The 16,906-nt window shown below is 33.4% G+C and overlaps 1 protein-coding gene across 5 annotated transcripts; it reads right to left on the bottom strand.

Moving 5' to 3' along the window:
• Nucleotides 1-229: 229 nt before the first annotated feature.
• LOC108776925 (F-BAR domain only protein 2) lies at nt 230-16,193 on the bottom strand. 5 transcript variants are annotated; one of them, XM_018543676.1, is made up of 13 exons: nt 15,875-16,193; nt 11,980-12,285; nt 11,346-11,603; nt 11,046-11,241; nt 10,845-10,973; nt 5,487-5,586; nt 4,157-4,418; nt 3,534-3,583; nt 3,316-3,461; nt 2,548-3,028; nt 2,257-2,473; nt 1,812-2,160; nt 230-1,203 (listed from the first exon to the last, which is right to left on the bottom strand). In XM_018543676.1, the coding sequence occupies exons 1-13, from the start codon at nt 15,902-15,904 to the stop codon at nt 1,133-1,135; spliced, it is 2,595 nt and encodes an 864-aa protein (XP_018399178.1). In that variant the 5' UTR covers nt 15,905-16,193; the 3' UTR covers nt 230-1,132. The 5 variants fall into 5 exon arrangements, with proteins under 5 accessions (XP_018399178.1, XP_018399180.1, XP_018399175.1 ...); XM_018543678.1 differs by having other exon boundaries at nt 3,540-3,583; XM_018543673.1 differs by having other exon boundaries at nt 3,316-3,583; nt 10,632-10,973.
• Nucleotides 16,194-16,906: the final 713 nt, after the last annotated feature.

Below are 16,906 nucleotides of genomic sequence, written 5' to 3'. Positions count from 1 at the left end.
TCCACCGGTAAAACAGTTTTTACTCGCATTTTATCGTACAGCTTACTATTTAATATTATCATCTCCTCGCGCGCATAAAAATAAACTAAAAATTAGCGTACGTGCCAAGATCTCTTTGCCGAAAGGCTCGTTCACCACATGCAAACAATATGCCTCTACCTTCCAAAATATAAATACTAAATATACATACAATATATTTAAAATCGGCATTTATATACTTAATCGTCGTTTATATTTTTTCTCCTTCCGCATGGTTATTAACAATATATAATGCTATCGCATTAAAATAACGTAAAACGTAACAATAAAGAGCGTTGTATATCCTTTCAATAGAGGATTAAAATAAAAAAAAACGTCGCGATGTATTTTGATTATGTTTAAGAGAGAAATTTTTTAATGGCGGAAGAGTTATCGTGTCGGAGAGTATGCTGGACACCAAAGATCTTCACGCGAGAATCTCTCATTCGACAGAAAAAACTGCTCGTATATTTGTCATACTCTATCGTAGAAACTTCGTTAAAACAGTAGTATTGTTAGTTTACAGTAGTACAGTAGTACCTTGATGCGAGGAATATATAAAAAATTAAAAAATATACAAGTTGTATATAAAACACATAGAATGCACATTCGTCATAGTGTGTCCTGCATCACGTCAGATTTTTTTTTCTACCTGTTCGTTCTAGTCGCGAAGTCATAAAAGATTAGCTTGCACTTAATAGCAGTACATTTAGCGTCGAACGCGTCGTCTTATGTCTAAATTTCCTATTGTATGTAATCGTATGTTCCCATCGAGATAAAATATAGTATGGCTTAATATAAATGAAGACTTGAAAGACTTCGGCGTTGAACGTGCAGAGAGAACGTGGATCACGTTTGTTTTACGGGAAGAGGCGTATCACTTCGGCTGTAAGACGCCTTTTCTAATTTCTCTATCTATTTTTTTTCAGTATATGATTTTTACAAAAAGATCCATTTAATCTTCGGCCGATGCACACTTTGGTATCCAACAGGTTTCTCCATGCATAATCGGAATATGAACGATCGATAGTCGTGATATGGGCAGTGAATGATTAAGCAAGTACCAATATTAAATGGGCTGGCTCTCCCATTGAGGCGCCCATTCTGGAAGTCGTCAATCTGAATTAGATGGCGGTGCGGCGTACCTCGAACGCGAATCTGAGTCCCCGTCGCATATGTATTTTCCTGAAACAATTCAAACTATGATAACTAGTGAAAGTTAAATCATGAAGATTATGTCATGATCATTTCTGTTTTTATTAATAAAAAGGTAATACATAAATATGACACTAAAACTCTACATTCTTTTTATAAAAAACTGAAAGAAATTTAATGTTTAAATTTAAATTTATATTTAAATCTTTTTAAGCAATTTTGTAATAATATAATTTTTCAAACAAGATACAGAATGACAATAGGGGAGATTGCTTTAGTTAAATAATCAAGAATTTCAGCTTATAGCTACTATTTTGTAATAAATATACAGAACGAATTTTGTTCTACAGCAAAAACCTGTCATTTTTATCAAATAAATGCATGGTTTTTATAATTCTTAATTTTAAAAACTAACGTATTTTGACATACTTTGCATAAATCAGTTGACTATAAAAAAAATCCGAGGTTAAAAGTTTTTGTAAGCTCACATAATGTTAGTTCATCTTTCTAATGTTTATTATAACAAATTATATTGTTATAAAAAATATTTTAAATGATACAAAAATTACTTTTTCCATATAACTTTTTGCGCAATCATCTAATGATTAAAAAAATTCCTGATTGTTCAGTTAACGTACCAGACACAAATTTTCGTTTCACCAAGCTCAACCGATACCCAGATCCTATAAGCTCAAATTCGACACCCGACAATGTGGTCCCTTCGCAATTGAACTGTGTGAATATCGTGCCCTGATTACCCGGGCCGCGTTCGAGCTCGACTCGCGCCTTCAAGGATCCGACTCCGTTACTCTCGCTGTGTTGCGAAAGCTCTGTAAATTTCCATAATACGCGATTCGTATCGGGCAGCCACTGTGCCGGCGGTTTACTATTAAACGACTTAAAACCGCCGTCGATAGGCGCAGCAACGTGAAGATTCAGTAGAGGGCTCGGCGAGGCCATGGCGCGACTGTTATATTTATAATCAATCTAGAATCGAAAACAAATTAATTTGTAATTTTGACTATGACATCAAACGAGTATGGTGCTTTTTGTTTCTCTCGAGCTCTGAAAAAGATGTCTTACCTTGAGATCGGTGTGGGTCGTTTCACATTTCCAATATGCGACTAATTGAAAAGGACATGATCCAGCACCTTCCTTGCATTTGATCTGATATTTGAGAATGTCTACATTGAAATACGAGGCCGAGGGATTCTGTTCAGCTTGTCGCCGAAGCAACATAGTTAAGGCACTCATGTTGAATTCGAAGATTGTACTATCGACGGTAGTTTGAGTTGCGTCCCTGTAAACGCAATCTCCTCTTTCAAGCTGCCTTCTTTCGATTTAAGGATTAAGCGACTAGTAAAAATGACTTACATGCTTATAAGTTGGCTGTTGGGCAACAGTCTTTCCAACCTATTGGTGTTCCTCACGCGGAAAGTCAGCTTGGCAGGACTGGGATTATTCGCTAGGACTGTGACGATGCCAGCCGGAAACGAGAGCATCATATCACCGCTTAACTTTACTTGACATCGGGTTTCGTCCGTGCCACGGAAATAGGAATGCACTATTTCATGGAAAGCGACTGCCAGCGGAATGGTGTCCGCTAGGCCGATCGTAAGTGGAGATGGTCCCCGCGAGGATCCCACGCCCACACCAGCAGTGCGAAATTCTAAACTAGCGACACTATCAGCTCGAGATATTGTCGCAGGTGACATCCTACCGCGTGGTGATGGACCTTCTCCTCGACGCGATGGCGGTCTCGGTATTACTATCGATCCCGTCGGTGTCGAGGACGCGGATTGCTTGGGTGGCAAGGCCGGTGTGATATCTCCAACTTCCGAAAATAAATCTCCATCTAAAAAAATGCGGTTTTTTTTACAAATTCTTATCTCTTTTATTCTTAATCATGTAAAAATAAAAAATATGTTTCAATTTAATAAATTGCTATAAGCGATAAGCAATATTTGTAACTCATATCTTAATATTTTTTTTTCGTAATATATATAGGTACGTATCATAATAAATAAGTTGACCGTCATTTGACGTCGTACATTTCACAAAAGTTAATTTATACGTTTGATAATGACTCAGTAAAGTAATTTCCTACTTTAGCAAACAGATAAACTCGTTAATAGGGCTTACCTGGAAATCGGGTATGAGAATGTGTAGGCGGCGCAGATTGTGGCGGCGGCGGCTGCGACGGGATCGGCGATGTAGAAAGTGGTGGTGGGCTCTGCAGTGGGGCGTAAGGGTGGCTACCGGTCGGTGTCGACGCGCTCGACGGGGTACTGCTAGGATTGAACAAGTTTAGGCCAAGTAAATCTGAGCTTGGCTTACCTCCTAATTGCTGTGACACTGACTGAGACCTTTTCATATGATGATCGGAATCAGTATTCGATCCTCTACGTCCCTGTTCAAACATGACATGTGATCAGAAAAACAAAATGACATATGATTTTTTTTAATAACACATATTTTGAGGAAATATTTCGAAAATTTGTGATACGATAAAAAAAATTTCTTATAAAAAAACAAGTTATGAAAATACAACATCGATAATGTTTTTATAAGGGACATTTTTTTATTAAAAATTATCTAATAAAAATTAAGAAGTTAATAAATAGTTTTTTTTTAATAAATAGTATTAAAATAAAAAAATACGAACATATATAAAATAAATACTAAATAATAGATACCTACATATATTAAATAATATTATCATATAACATTATATAAATGTATATTTTACGTTTTTTAACTTGCTTTTCCATTAAAAGTCCTCATAATTGTAGCTTTTGTATGTGATATTAAATATACAATTTAATAATCAAATAAAGATGTTATTTCACGACTTAAAATAGTGTGAGAAGTATTTAAATATAGTATACATTTGTCTTCTTCTAAATTATAGAATAATTGTTTTAACTGTAAGTTGTAATATATAACATACAATGAGATTTTTTTAGTAGAAAGTACAACTTACTGTTGGTGCAGGTGATAAAGATAAATTTTCCACTGTCGCCCTCAATTCGTCTACACTAGCGCTCATGGGTGCACCACCATTGCTGAGAGGCTTTATTTCCACTCGAATCTTACGTTCCCTCTCATCTTCCGAATCAGTATCCGAACTGGAATAAAATCCTTTTTCGTTTTCCCACGGATCCGGCTTCGGTCTAATACAAAAACCATCCTCGTCCACCTCCGGCGTCGGCGTTTCTGACTTTCTGCTATCTTCTTTATCCTCCCTATTGCGTTTGTAAAAGTCATTTAAAATAATATACTTTTATAAGTTCCAGCAGGCCCAGTGCATTACATAATGAAAACAATTTCATGCTAGAAGCGTGCTAAAATAATACAATTGTGGCGCTTATAGGCGTGATACGTGAGATAACTGAAGTTAAATATCAAGTATTCTACTGCACTGATAAAGAAATGCTATACATGAATCAGTGAATGCTTTCTGTTTGAACTTTGTAATTCTTTAACTTTTAAATATAAGCATGAATTTCAACAAAAATTTAGTACCAGTTCACTCAAACAAAAAAATCAACTAATGACTAATAAACAAAAGGTAATTTTTTTTTTTTAATTACATTTATATCTTATTAGGTAATTAATTATATATAATAACAATATTTAGAACATTCTGTCATATTAACATTGCACAAGATTTACACTTGTATGATGATAATCAGGAAGTTATTGAAATTAAATAGCCTTTATTTTAAATTAATGCATAGACGGAATGAAATAAGCATTCCGTAGAGGAAACCAATTATTTTAATACCATATAATTCAAAGAAATAGCATATAAATAAAATTATAAAAATAAATATTATAAAAAAGGAACACATTATATAATTTAAGCTAAATTTTAAAGCTCAGTAATATATTTTCGAAATGCTAAACTTACAAAATAACAGCTATTATAGTTTCAATACTATTCTTACAGACGTAACAGTTTATTTGAACGTTAGCATCCAATATATAATGTGTAACTTTCAACATCTGTAATATAGAAAGCATTTGCAGATTCAAGTTCAAAATATTTTAGATGTATGCTGTATATTGTGATTGATAATAATCGAAAAAATTATAATATATAATATATCTTATTGTTAGACGAACAAATAGAGTATTCAACAACAAAGCATTCCGAGTCTAAGATTCACATCCAGCAAAAGTATATTCAATTTACATTAAAATCTTAATTAAATATGTACATCACTTTTTTAGTGTACAGATCGACTTTATCTGCTGGTTATGAAACTGACTCTATGTGCACTAGGTCTGCTGTGCATGCATGTACTGACAGGTCAGACTTTTCTTCTTTATTGCTGCTTGTGTCCACGAGGTCCTTCTTCTTCTTCGCCTTCTTCTCCTTTCGTTTTTCTCTCCTACTGCGTAGAAACCCTGTTGGTCGTGGATACCCCAAATGTAGACAATAGGATGGTATATGTACTGCGATATATGTACTAGCTACTTATTAAACGTATGCTTTATGCAAATTACACTCTTACAGTTACACCAAATTAGGAATTTATCTGTATCTGCGAAATTAATGTACTATTCTTGTGTTAAATTTACTACAAATATTTATAAATTGTACACTTAGAAATAAATTTTAACATCTATTTTCATCATTTACTACTGCAGATATAGAATTTTGAGCAAAGGAAAATAAGATATTTATATAATTGATACTGATATAAAAATATAACAAAAAAAATTTAATGTTGGCATTAAAAAACATCATAGAATAGATGGTATTTCTATTAATAAGAAAACTAAATTATGAAATAAAATGAAAAAAGCAAAATCTACGTAGTTGCATTACTATCTACATGAATACGTATCTATTCGAATCTACAGTGTGAAGTTTGAACGAGAACTGCTGATGCTTGTACAAGAAAAATTATACAAATCGTTATATTTCATTCTAACAATTGTAGCATTTGAATGGGCAGAGTACACAATATACTTTTATAAAACTCTAATGAGAAATCAAAATTAAAAAATTTACTTTCCAAGTGATCAAAATGTAACACAACATGATCAAATAGTACGAAACAAATCGACGTACGTCGTATTAACTAGCATTCCTGTATGCATTTCTAATTAATTAACCAACTTCTACATTTTCTGATAATGCTGACACGAGTTTCCTTACAAAAATCGATTTGTTATGACTATATTAAAACAAATATATCTCAATTTAAATTACATTTGTTTAAATTACATCATTATAAAGAAGTTGTAACGTTATTTCTAATAAATTCAGTTGAAGCAAAAGTTCGTAGTTGCGCACTATTTCATATCTATATGTTTAAAAAAAATTTTTAGTAATTACATTATTTAATAAGGTAAAGTTTCAGTGTCAAGAATCTGTTTTCTTTTTTTATTGTGGTATGCGCGCGCAATGACTTTGAACGGAGTTACAATCACGGTTAAAATACTTCTTTTATTTAATTTGCGACAACTCAGTAACAAAAAATCTTAAGAACATAAAAAAAATGTTATATAGGTTTACTAGATTTTATATAGGTTTATTAAATTTTATATAGGAAAAACTTAAAGTTGTTATGTTAGAAAGTTAAAAATTTTTGCAAGTTTTTCTTACGCACAGCAAGTAAAAAATTTTTCATTTTATTCAGCTTGTAGTTTTTATTTGTAAATGATCAAATTCACAGAAACTTTAAATACCTTTCAAAAGTAAAGACTTCAATTTTTAAAACCTCTTTTTTAAATTGAAATTTCCTTCATTTTTATTTTTCATAACGAAGTTACAGCTGCCTGAAAAAAAATGCTGAAGTTCGTAACGCTACAAATTTATATTCCAACTTAATATCTATACAAGTATCACCGTTTCGAGGAAACGCATGTCAGCGTTTCATAAAACAACAACTAACAAAGTGAGACAAAGAATACCTACGTCGAACGAAGGCAGATGATAAAAGAATGAAGTATACAGAAAATAAAATTCAGTAGTGGAGTAGAGCACGTCACGTTAGTAGAAATATGAAGATATCCCACGCACCATCACCATCAAAAATCCTACAGTATCTGCATCGTCTACTCTCTTCTTAAATTGTTTTTCTAACAATTACTAAATCTACATTGACACTATAATAAACGCATTTCGTTTTGAACATTCTTATTCGTGCATATCTCTCTTTAAAAGATTATATACACAGAGGAATACATATCCTCTGCAAGCCAATTTAACGTTGCATGCAAAAATAGTCTCAAACATTAAATGAATAAATATTTAGAGGAATAATCCACAGAAAAAGAAATATTCTATGAGATATAAAAATATTCTATAAGGTAAAAATGTAATCTATCAATTGAAATGAACGTAAATGCTGCTGAAGATGCTACGGGAATGATTGTCATCGACATAGTTTACAATAATAGTTTTTAAAATCATATTACGTTATTGGAAAAGAAAGAAAGATATTCCTGCACTTGGAAAATAAATGTAAGTATAAACACGTGAGCCATGCGAATTAGGAATTTTATAAAAACGGCTCACCTGAGGCCCCATCAGTAGCCAACCCCGCTCTTGTATCTCAACATTATTCAAGTCCAACTCCCTTTAGTTTAGTTATATTTCTTTTTCTTTTTAGCTCACTGCATTCATGTTACAGAAAGAACTTTAGAAATATAATTATATGCTGCAATCCATGTAATTAAAATTCTATTCAGGACGGTCATTAGTGGTATGTGTTAGCATTTGGATCACTTATGACATGTAAAAAAGTTAGATGTATATGAAGGCTTGTATGTCCCGCGATTGTATAACCCATCCATGTACTTATTCCTGATTTTATCGGAAAAAAGATAAAGAGACGGAAAAAATAAACGGAAAGACAATAGTGAAGCTATGTTAAACACATCCATTAAAATTTACAACATTTATGTGTATGTTTTAACAACACGTTATTTAATCTTTAATCTTCCACGTTATATTAAAAAATATATACATAAAAGTGAAAAAAATTCGAAGCAAATGTTTTATAATAAACCAAATGCACTCGATAATACAGTTGATATATTTATATAAAAATATATTTACAATTATTTTATGGATTTTTTTTATCGTGGTTGTGTAAAAATTGATGCAAATCATATGTCGCCGTCGGATAATATATGTATATTCCCACAGAAAAGATTGTTAGAAAAACAATTTATAGATGAAAATTTATGAAAATACGAAAGTAATTAGAATCCCATACATTTCTAATTGCTAGACAGTGCCTATATTCTATACAAGCGTCTTTCAATGTTAGTGAAATGCAAACAAAAAATATTTCTCCCTTTAATCCATAATATCTCCTCAATCTTAGGTTCATTTCAAACACGAAAATAAATCAAAGTGAAGAAATATTTTGCATGGATGTTACATGTGAAGCAGAAATTAATGTTACAATAAAATAATAGATTTGTTTGACGAAAGATATTTGTTACACTAATTTGAAGCGTTTAGACAATATTAGTATACGTACATTGCTGTTCTAAAAGTGAGCACAGTGGAGGAATCATAATACGCGCAACCACTATAAGTCAGTAGATAATTTATTTAACCATATTACGTTTTGTTCAATTATAAAATATAAGAGATATTTAAAAAGAATAATGTCTTTTTTTAACACCGAGCACCATAAAGAGAAGACAACCGATAGAAACATTATAGATAAAGAGCTACACAGGAAATGCTCGAATAAGACTGATTCTGTTATACAGTACGAAAGAAAATATCTTAATTTAAAAATCATAAATACGGAATAAGTTTATATCTGAGAATTTATATGATAATATTTATGATAAATATTTTCATATTAAATTTTCAAATTAATAATTGATCATTCATATTCGAGCCAACACATAATAGATTATCTGAATAAAATCCTCGATTAAAAGTGATAATTATGGCAATAGTTGAAAAAATATGTGCAAAGTTATTTTACGTCTCATACTCATTAAAAATTCTAATAAAAGAAAGAAACCGAGATAAGTAGAAACCGCACGAACAGAAGCATGACAATCGTTAATTGTCGTATCAGCGAAATTAAATACAGAAATGATTATTTTATCAATGTACTCGGCAGCTAACGTCAGTATCAGTAATCTCTAATGTATGTTGTATATTGTATTCTAACAACAAAGTCAGAGGGTATGGTAGAGGAGGTATAGGAGTAAAATGTAAATTGTTACATTTAGATCCTCTGAGAGGGTTCCTGGAGATGCTGGGAGGTGGAACAGCAGGAGGCAGGTTGTTCCCTTGGGGGGTGGCAGGTGCCGAACCAGACGACCCTGCTTGCTTCTGTTTGTCTGAAACAACACTCATCATTTTCACGTCTTTGAATACCTCCTAATCAACTGATGGCCCCTTTTTTCTCTCGCTCCGTGTCGCATTATTTTATTATGCACGTTAGTTGTACCGATTTAAATTTTAATGACCTTTCCAACTTTCAATGGTATTTTAGAGCGTTCCAGAGGGAATATTTAAAATAATCACGTAACATCTCTGTTCATATATAGTTTCGTATCTGGACATACAATTGTGTAATAATATTCGACGCATAAGTACAGCTATATGCACAAAGACGCAAAAATTAAAGACATAATTAAATATTATAATTTTATAAAAAATTATAAAAATATAGTTATAATGAATTTTCTGTCTGACACGATAATTAACTGCACAAACAAACTCATCGTTCCTCTGTTTACTTTCCATAGATGAACAAAACAATAAAGTAATATAATCCTTCATAAAATAAAGTACATATAATATATCACTCGACATGTAATATACCCGTATAATACATATAAAAATACATAATTTGTAATATACATACAAAAGTATAATTAGCGCATAAAAGTTAAAATAAAAAACAAACCCCCTGGAACACAATGGTGTATTCTATATGTCATCCTCCACCTAATGTTAGATCGTTACGCATAAGCAAGTATAACACAACAACCACATAAGCGTAAATAAATCAATAAAATTGTCTGCGTATAATATTTGAATTGATATATCTGTGATCGAGTGCTGCAATTCAATTGGGCAAGTGTATAATGTGATCGATGATGGTATACGTATATAAAATTAAAAATGGCAATAAAATCTACCCAGCCATATGCAATGTTATGCCTTGTTTTACGAATACTTATATTGGACGTGAGATTGTAAAATTAATTTTGTCAAAAAGGACCGAAAGCGTATCCGCCATCATTTTCTAACAATGTGAAGATGTAAGAGTGCATCAATATAATGTAAAATGTTTCAAGAAATGAAAAAAAAAGTCTCGTATGAAAAATTGCATCTCATTGCATCAAAGCCAAGGTAGGTTCAAACTATTGCAATTAAAGACATAACGAAACTTTGAAAAAGTTTATATAACTTCAATGAAAAAGAGAGATAGAGAGAGATAGAGAAAGAAACCTACCATGGGAGTTGGACATGAACAGGTTGAGTAGCGAGGTAGTACGACGGGAAGCCTTGGTGGTTTGTGCATATGACAGTTCTCTGTCCTTTTCCTTCTGTCTTTCTTTTTCTCTATCCTTTTCCAATATCACCCTCCCCCTTTCCCCGTCCAGTACCCTCAAAGTACTACCCTCCCCCTTTAATCCCTGATCTTTCTTTGAACTGTGACTGTTACCAGCTACGCCTGTTTCGCCGTTGGTGCTCTTCGACGTTTCCTTAGGTGTCTCTACGCCGCTGCCTTCTGATTGAGAATGGCTGGTCATTTCCGCTAAACTCGTCATAACTTCCTCATACTCAATTACACCTGATTTACAGATACATGTCATGGATATTGAGAAACAGAGACGAAGAAAAAAGTTTTAAATACTCTTTTTACCTGGTTTTTCGAAACCCGTATATTTGCTCTGAACGAATTGCTCTAATAACTTCTCCACCGTCATATCGACGCATTGCCGTTTGAAGTCGATATGAACCTGGCCGACTTGCTCGTGATTGGTTTGCAAAACATCAGCGTACGTATTCAGAAATTCCTTCATGTGCTTCAGATGCGTCTCTTCCACATCTTGGAACCGCTTGGTAACGAAAACGTACATTGATTAGTACGCTTCGCTAATTGCTTGCGCAGCAATATTATCTCGTAAAGCCTAACTTCTATATTTTAATCCAGAATTAGTACCCTGCAAGCTTGAGTCATTTTTGCCTCGAAGTCGTTTCGTATGACCGTGTATTTGTCCACCAGCGCCCTATAATCATCTTGTGCCTTTTTGAACTTGCCCTCTGCCTTCTCCAGCTCCTTTTGACTGGCATTGTCCTTCCTTAATTTTTCTAATTCGAGACGTTTTTGCATACACATGTCTTTCGCCTTATGTAACGTTACCGTAATGCTTTGTATACTTTGTACAACTTCTAAAGTAGACGATTCTTCTTCCTTCACCTAGATGTTGTCGGTACACAGCGTATGTCATTTCTCTAGTTAAACTATTCTAATTAAAAATTAACGCGAATCAATTTGATTTGCATGTGCAATTAATCATATTTGTATGTACACTTTGATAAGACCTCTTGCACATTGCCGACTTGATTGTCTGATGATGAGAACCTACTGACCCAACTGTGGGCGGAGACTGATAATTTATGAACACATCTGATAGCATATTGTGCAGCAAAGTATGGCAATTGTGAACAAAAAAAATAATACCGTATTTTACTGTGTAAGATCGCAATCAAATTAATGAGAAAAATATTAAAGTTTTTCAATAAAAAGATAGATAATCAACAAATTATATAAATAGAAAAATGCAATTACGTACAGCCTTATGTTTCTTGTGCAGTTCGTCGGCATATTTTGACACATCTTTTATGAGTTCGGACACCCGCTGGGCCATTTGAAAGTGTAAAACGGCGAGTTTTTCAGCGGCTCCTCTCAGAGCGGCCCAGACAGGTGCGAATGTCCCTTGCGTGCTATTGCTCGCTTGTTTCGCTACCTTACTAAGGAGTTTATAATTGTTTTCCTCTATGGCTGATCTTTCTCGCAAAAATTCAGCCAACTCCTTACTGGCAATTACACCATGCTTCATGTTATGATACAACACGTCAAATCCATTATTCTTTTCGCCCTTAAATAATACAAAAAAAAACAGTTTATATATATTTATACTTCAGTAATCTAAAATTTGATTTGTTAAATTTAAATATTTTTTTAAAACGGTTTTGACTTTAATTTAATTGCTTCAAAAACCATTTAATCATTCAATGAGAAAATATTATTTTGAGAATGGATTGAATGAAATAAAATTTGGTATTAAAAAAGCAATTATATGTCTAAATATATAATTACATATCTAAAAAATTATAAAATAAAGAAAAATTTTCAATTTCTCTTCCATGCAAAGTTCAAAAATTGATTTAACATATAAAACAAATTTCTTTTTAGATATGTATTGTACTATTTATCACAATATGGTAAATTAAACATTAATATTTCAACACTTCACAAGAATTGACATTTGAAAAAAAAAGTAATTTTAAGAAGTTGAAAAAGGTCACGATGTTTATAAAACAATGTTTAAATTAAATCTGTTTTTATCAAATTTTAATGAATAATATACATATATTAAAAAAGATATTTTGGTTTAGTATTTTAGATCAATTTTTAAGAATTACGATGCATACTGTTCAAACTGTGGTGATAAACTTTATATGGAAAATATAAAGAAATAAAAATTTGTCATTTTATTTCCACAGAACATAAAATTATATAAATAATAATAAAAAATTATACAATACAAAATTCTACAAATAAATATATTTTTAACGTCAAAATGATTTCATTTAATTGATTTCCAAAATTATATTTTCTTACCTAACAGTCAGAGTGAATAAGCATTTTAATTTAATATTTACATTAGCTACTTTAATTTTAATGTGAAACTGTCTATAAATTTTTGATAGATTCTGATAAAGTAATCAATTAATTATTTAAATCAACTTTTCGTCAACAAAAATATCGAAATTCTAATAGTTTTTGAATTGCTAATAATTAAAAAATATTTTCGAATGAGAGATTAAAGGAGACAAATAACAAAACCATAATCTTGAGTTAATTTAATAAAATAAATTTTAATAAAATTCCAATTCAAAGCTTAATTATAAAGACACATGAAGGTAATAAAAAGTTGCGATAACGATTTTCCTTAACATTTTGGCTAAGAAAAAATCGACTTTATATTTATCAGAGAACTACAATTAAAATTTTAAATGTGGCATATGCATACTTCATACATAAATGTGCGTATTTTAAATTTGAAAGTTAGAAAATTAGCATAATAACGAGAGAAAAGTTAGACAGTTAAGACTATCATTTCTCTATTAGAAAAACTCGTAAAAAGTTTTGCAATTAGACTACTACGACTAAAAGAAATATATCGGAATAATACTTAAGATCACTTAGCCATTTAACACTTGAACTCTGATCATGCGGTAAATCCACATTGAGCAGAACCGCTTAAGTGACGTCGTAATAAGCTGTCATTACATATTATTGCCCTTGTCATCCTATTGTACTGATTACTCGCGGCAGTTATACGTCTCAATTTTTACTTTGATTTTATTGCAAAAGAATCTGTCGCAAACAGCCCGTCTGATATTTTACATCACATTTATGATGTAAAAGTGTCATAAAAGAGGATTGTAATGTAATAATTGTATTATAAAAGAATCTTCTACAAACAGCCTGCCATTGCCTGCCTGATGTTTTACATCACATTAGAAATGATCTCATACATGGGATACTCGTCAAAAAAAGGAAATGACAACTATCTTATCGACAATGTGTGTTCGGAGAGAAGTTGTAGATAAAAATGTAACATTGATTAAATAAATATCCTTAAAAAATGACCTTGTAATAAAAATCACGAAATGCAGTCAGATTTATATACTTTTAACATGACTGTGTTAAAAAAAAAAAAAACTTTTGCAACTATTATCAAATTCTTTAATTGGTTTAATCCTAATTGCACCAATGTTACTTTGACTTTAAAAACGAAGCTTAAAAATGCTCCTTTCCTCTCTCATTCTAAAGCCGAGAGTGAAATCGAGAGAGCATCGTTTCAAGTTAAAATTACGTTGGTATACACACATAAACAAATACAATCAGGTCTTATATATTTAGATTCAGTACGGAACTAAGGGCAACAGCAATTGATATCAAAGAATTTTACAACAATTGCAAAGCTGCTTTTTTTCTACTGAATGCAGCCAATGTCTTTCGCGTTTTTTATTTCAATAATAAATAAAAGTCTATATGCATTTTTTTTTTTAATTTACTATTAACATACAAGTATCCATAATACATGGAACATTGTACGTATACATAAAAATATTATATGCATAATAATAAAAGTAAACTTATAAAACTTTATAACCAATCTTCATATATCCGATCTTACACTCGACATTGTCTGTAAATACAATCTTGAACCGCTTACAATCATTTCATTCATTTTAACTGACTGGTTGGATGTGTCAAGAGTGTCCATGACCAGGCTTAAGATGATCTTGAATATAACATCAGACTATGAATACTGCTCTATGAAGGTTACATAAATCAAACGTTGCAATATAAACTAAACATTGCGAACGATATTAAGCAATTAAGAAGATAAACTGGTAACATCTATTTGACTTTGAGAGGAAGAGATTCAACGTCTCTTCGTTCGCGAGCTCGATACGATCCGACAAAAATTTCTTTCGCGTGTAACCTCCAGCGCGCGACTGAAGATCCTCGTTGAGATACACGTTGCAAAGAACGTGCGTGAATACGCCTGCAATTAGAGGAGGCTAATTGCGGGGACGGTATAAATACAGCGAAAGAAACCGACATGCAGCAGATGTCCTTCGACCTTGTACATACATAAGAACGCGTAGCCCGGACGGCAGGCTGCTTAGGAATGCAACGCACATATTAAATAGACATTATTTTCATGCATGTTTTTTTTCCACACAATGAATTGACTCACATGCGAGTGCAAAACGTACGTACGAGAGGTACAGGTAGAAGGAGAGAAAGAGGGGAAGAAGAAGAAGAAGAAGAAGAAGAAGAAGAAGAAAGGGGGATAAAGAAAAAGGAGTAAAGGAGAAAGGAAAAGAGAAGGGATGAAAGAAAAAAAAAAAAGAGAGGAAGAAAGAAACAGAGATAAGAGGGACAGTGAGAACAGAAGAGAAACGGAAAAAAATAAAATGAACGGAGACCGAGGTAGAAGAAAAAATGGAAAAAGAAAGGGGGGAGGGGGGGGGGAGAGAGAAAGTTGTGTCAAAATTCAATAAAACGTCTCGGCATCACGTAACGAACGTGAGAGAACGATAAACGACAGACAGGAAGGGGACGAAGGAGAGAGAGAGAGAGAGAGACTACATTAACGGGTGTACCGCGCGTCGTCGGAACATCGTAAAGGATAACAATCGCGCGGGGTAAAGGGCAACCGGATGGGGCAGGGTTCGAAGAGAATCACGACGGCGACGTATACATTCTCCCACGGATATCACATAACCTAAATTCACGCGCGCTAACTGACTGGGGGAGAGAGAGAGAGAGAGTGTGACGTTTCGCGTTGCCATCCATGAGGAAATCGGACGGACGCGGGACGGGACGAAGAAACGGAGTAAAGCGACAGCAAGAAGGGCACGCTTCTACCTAGATCAACTCACCCAAAAGTAGTCGACAAAATCCACGGTCATGTTGAGACCGCGATCAGACCATCATACCACCTCGCCTCAACCTCGCGTATTATATCGGCACGAACAATTGCACCGCACTCTTCTTTCCTTTCCCCCGCGACAACGGCAGCGCGCGTGACACACGCACGGCACTGCGCTACGTGCGGATGGTATATATACGCGCGACACCCAACCCAAGAACGCGCAATACTCCGCGATTCCACACAGAAAGGCAGCACAGCGACTCGGCGTGAAGTCTGGGGCCGTCCAGCGCGGGGATGGGGAATATCGCGAGCGGAACGGGCGCGCTCGAGCGCAGAAACACGGGGTCAACTCGCGTCTCGACTGTCTCCGTCTGCCGCTGCGTCGCGTCGCTCCTTCCTCCTCCTCCTCTTCGCGACCCCGCCAGCACCTCCTCGTCGTGCGGCGCTGAAATTTCTTCTTCACGCGCGCGTATACGATGCCGCGCGGTTATTCGCTACTGACAACGTCGCGCGACCAATGAGAGCGCGGCAATCGACGCGCCCGTATGAAACACTTCAAGGCTGTTTCGCATTGCTTGCACCACTTGCGCTCACTCAGCATTTTCTATTGGTCGCTTACTGATGGAAAGGAAGTGAAATAGATACTTTAAAGTCTTTAAACAATTAATAGCAAAGATATTAATGACAATTTGTTCTTTTTCTCTTTTTATTTTTCTATACGTTTTGTATTTAAAAATGAACAGGTATGCGCTCGGTTTTTAAAGAAAGAGAAGTAACATAAAGTGCAGAAGGTGTAATAGAAACAATAGATTAAGGATATGAAGTGTACTACATACAAATAGACTGAAATAGATATAGATACTTTTAATTTCCAATATATTTTTAATGTTTGGAATGCACTTCAAACAATAAAAGATATTAATATACTTTTTAAATTTATATAATAGTTTATAAATAAATATTTACAAATAGATATATTACAGAAAAATAATTAATAAATACATTATCTGTTTTTGTTATAGAAAGAATATTTGTGTGT

This window comes from Cyphomyrmex costatus, unplaced genomic scaffold (genome assembly GCF_001594065.2).
Source record: "Cyphomyrmex costatus isolate MS0001 unplaced genomic scaffold, Ccosl1.0 scaffold395, whole genome shotgun sequence".
NCBI classification, from domain to species: Eukaryota; Metazoa; Arthropoda; class Insecta; order Hymenoptera; family Formicidae; genus Cyphomyrmex; species Cyphomyrmex costatus.
The sequence above is the reverse complement of the archived record's forward strand: the minus strand, read 5'-3'. Positions and strand labels throughout refer to the sequence as shown.

What these genes read in the sequence shown, in the direction of transcription:
- LOC108776925 (XM_018543673.1), bottom strand. Translation starts at nt 15,904, where the DNA reads ATGACCGTGGATTTTGTCGACTACTTTTGG. An exon ending in TGCACAAGAAACATAAGGCT is followed by an intron (nt 11,604 to 11,979) that starts GTACGTAATTGC and finishes GACAACATCTAG; the next exon opens with GTGAAGGAAGAAGAATCGTC. An exon ending in AACAGCCAACTTATAAGCAT is followed by an intron (nt 2,474 to 2,547) that starts GTAAGTCATTTT and finishes TTGCGTTTACAG; the next exon opens with GGACGCAACTCAAACTACCG.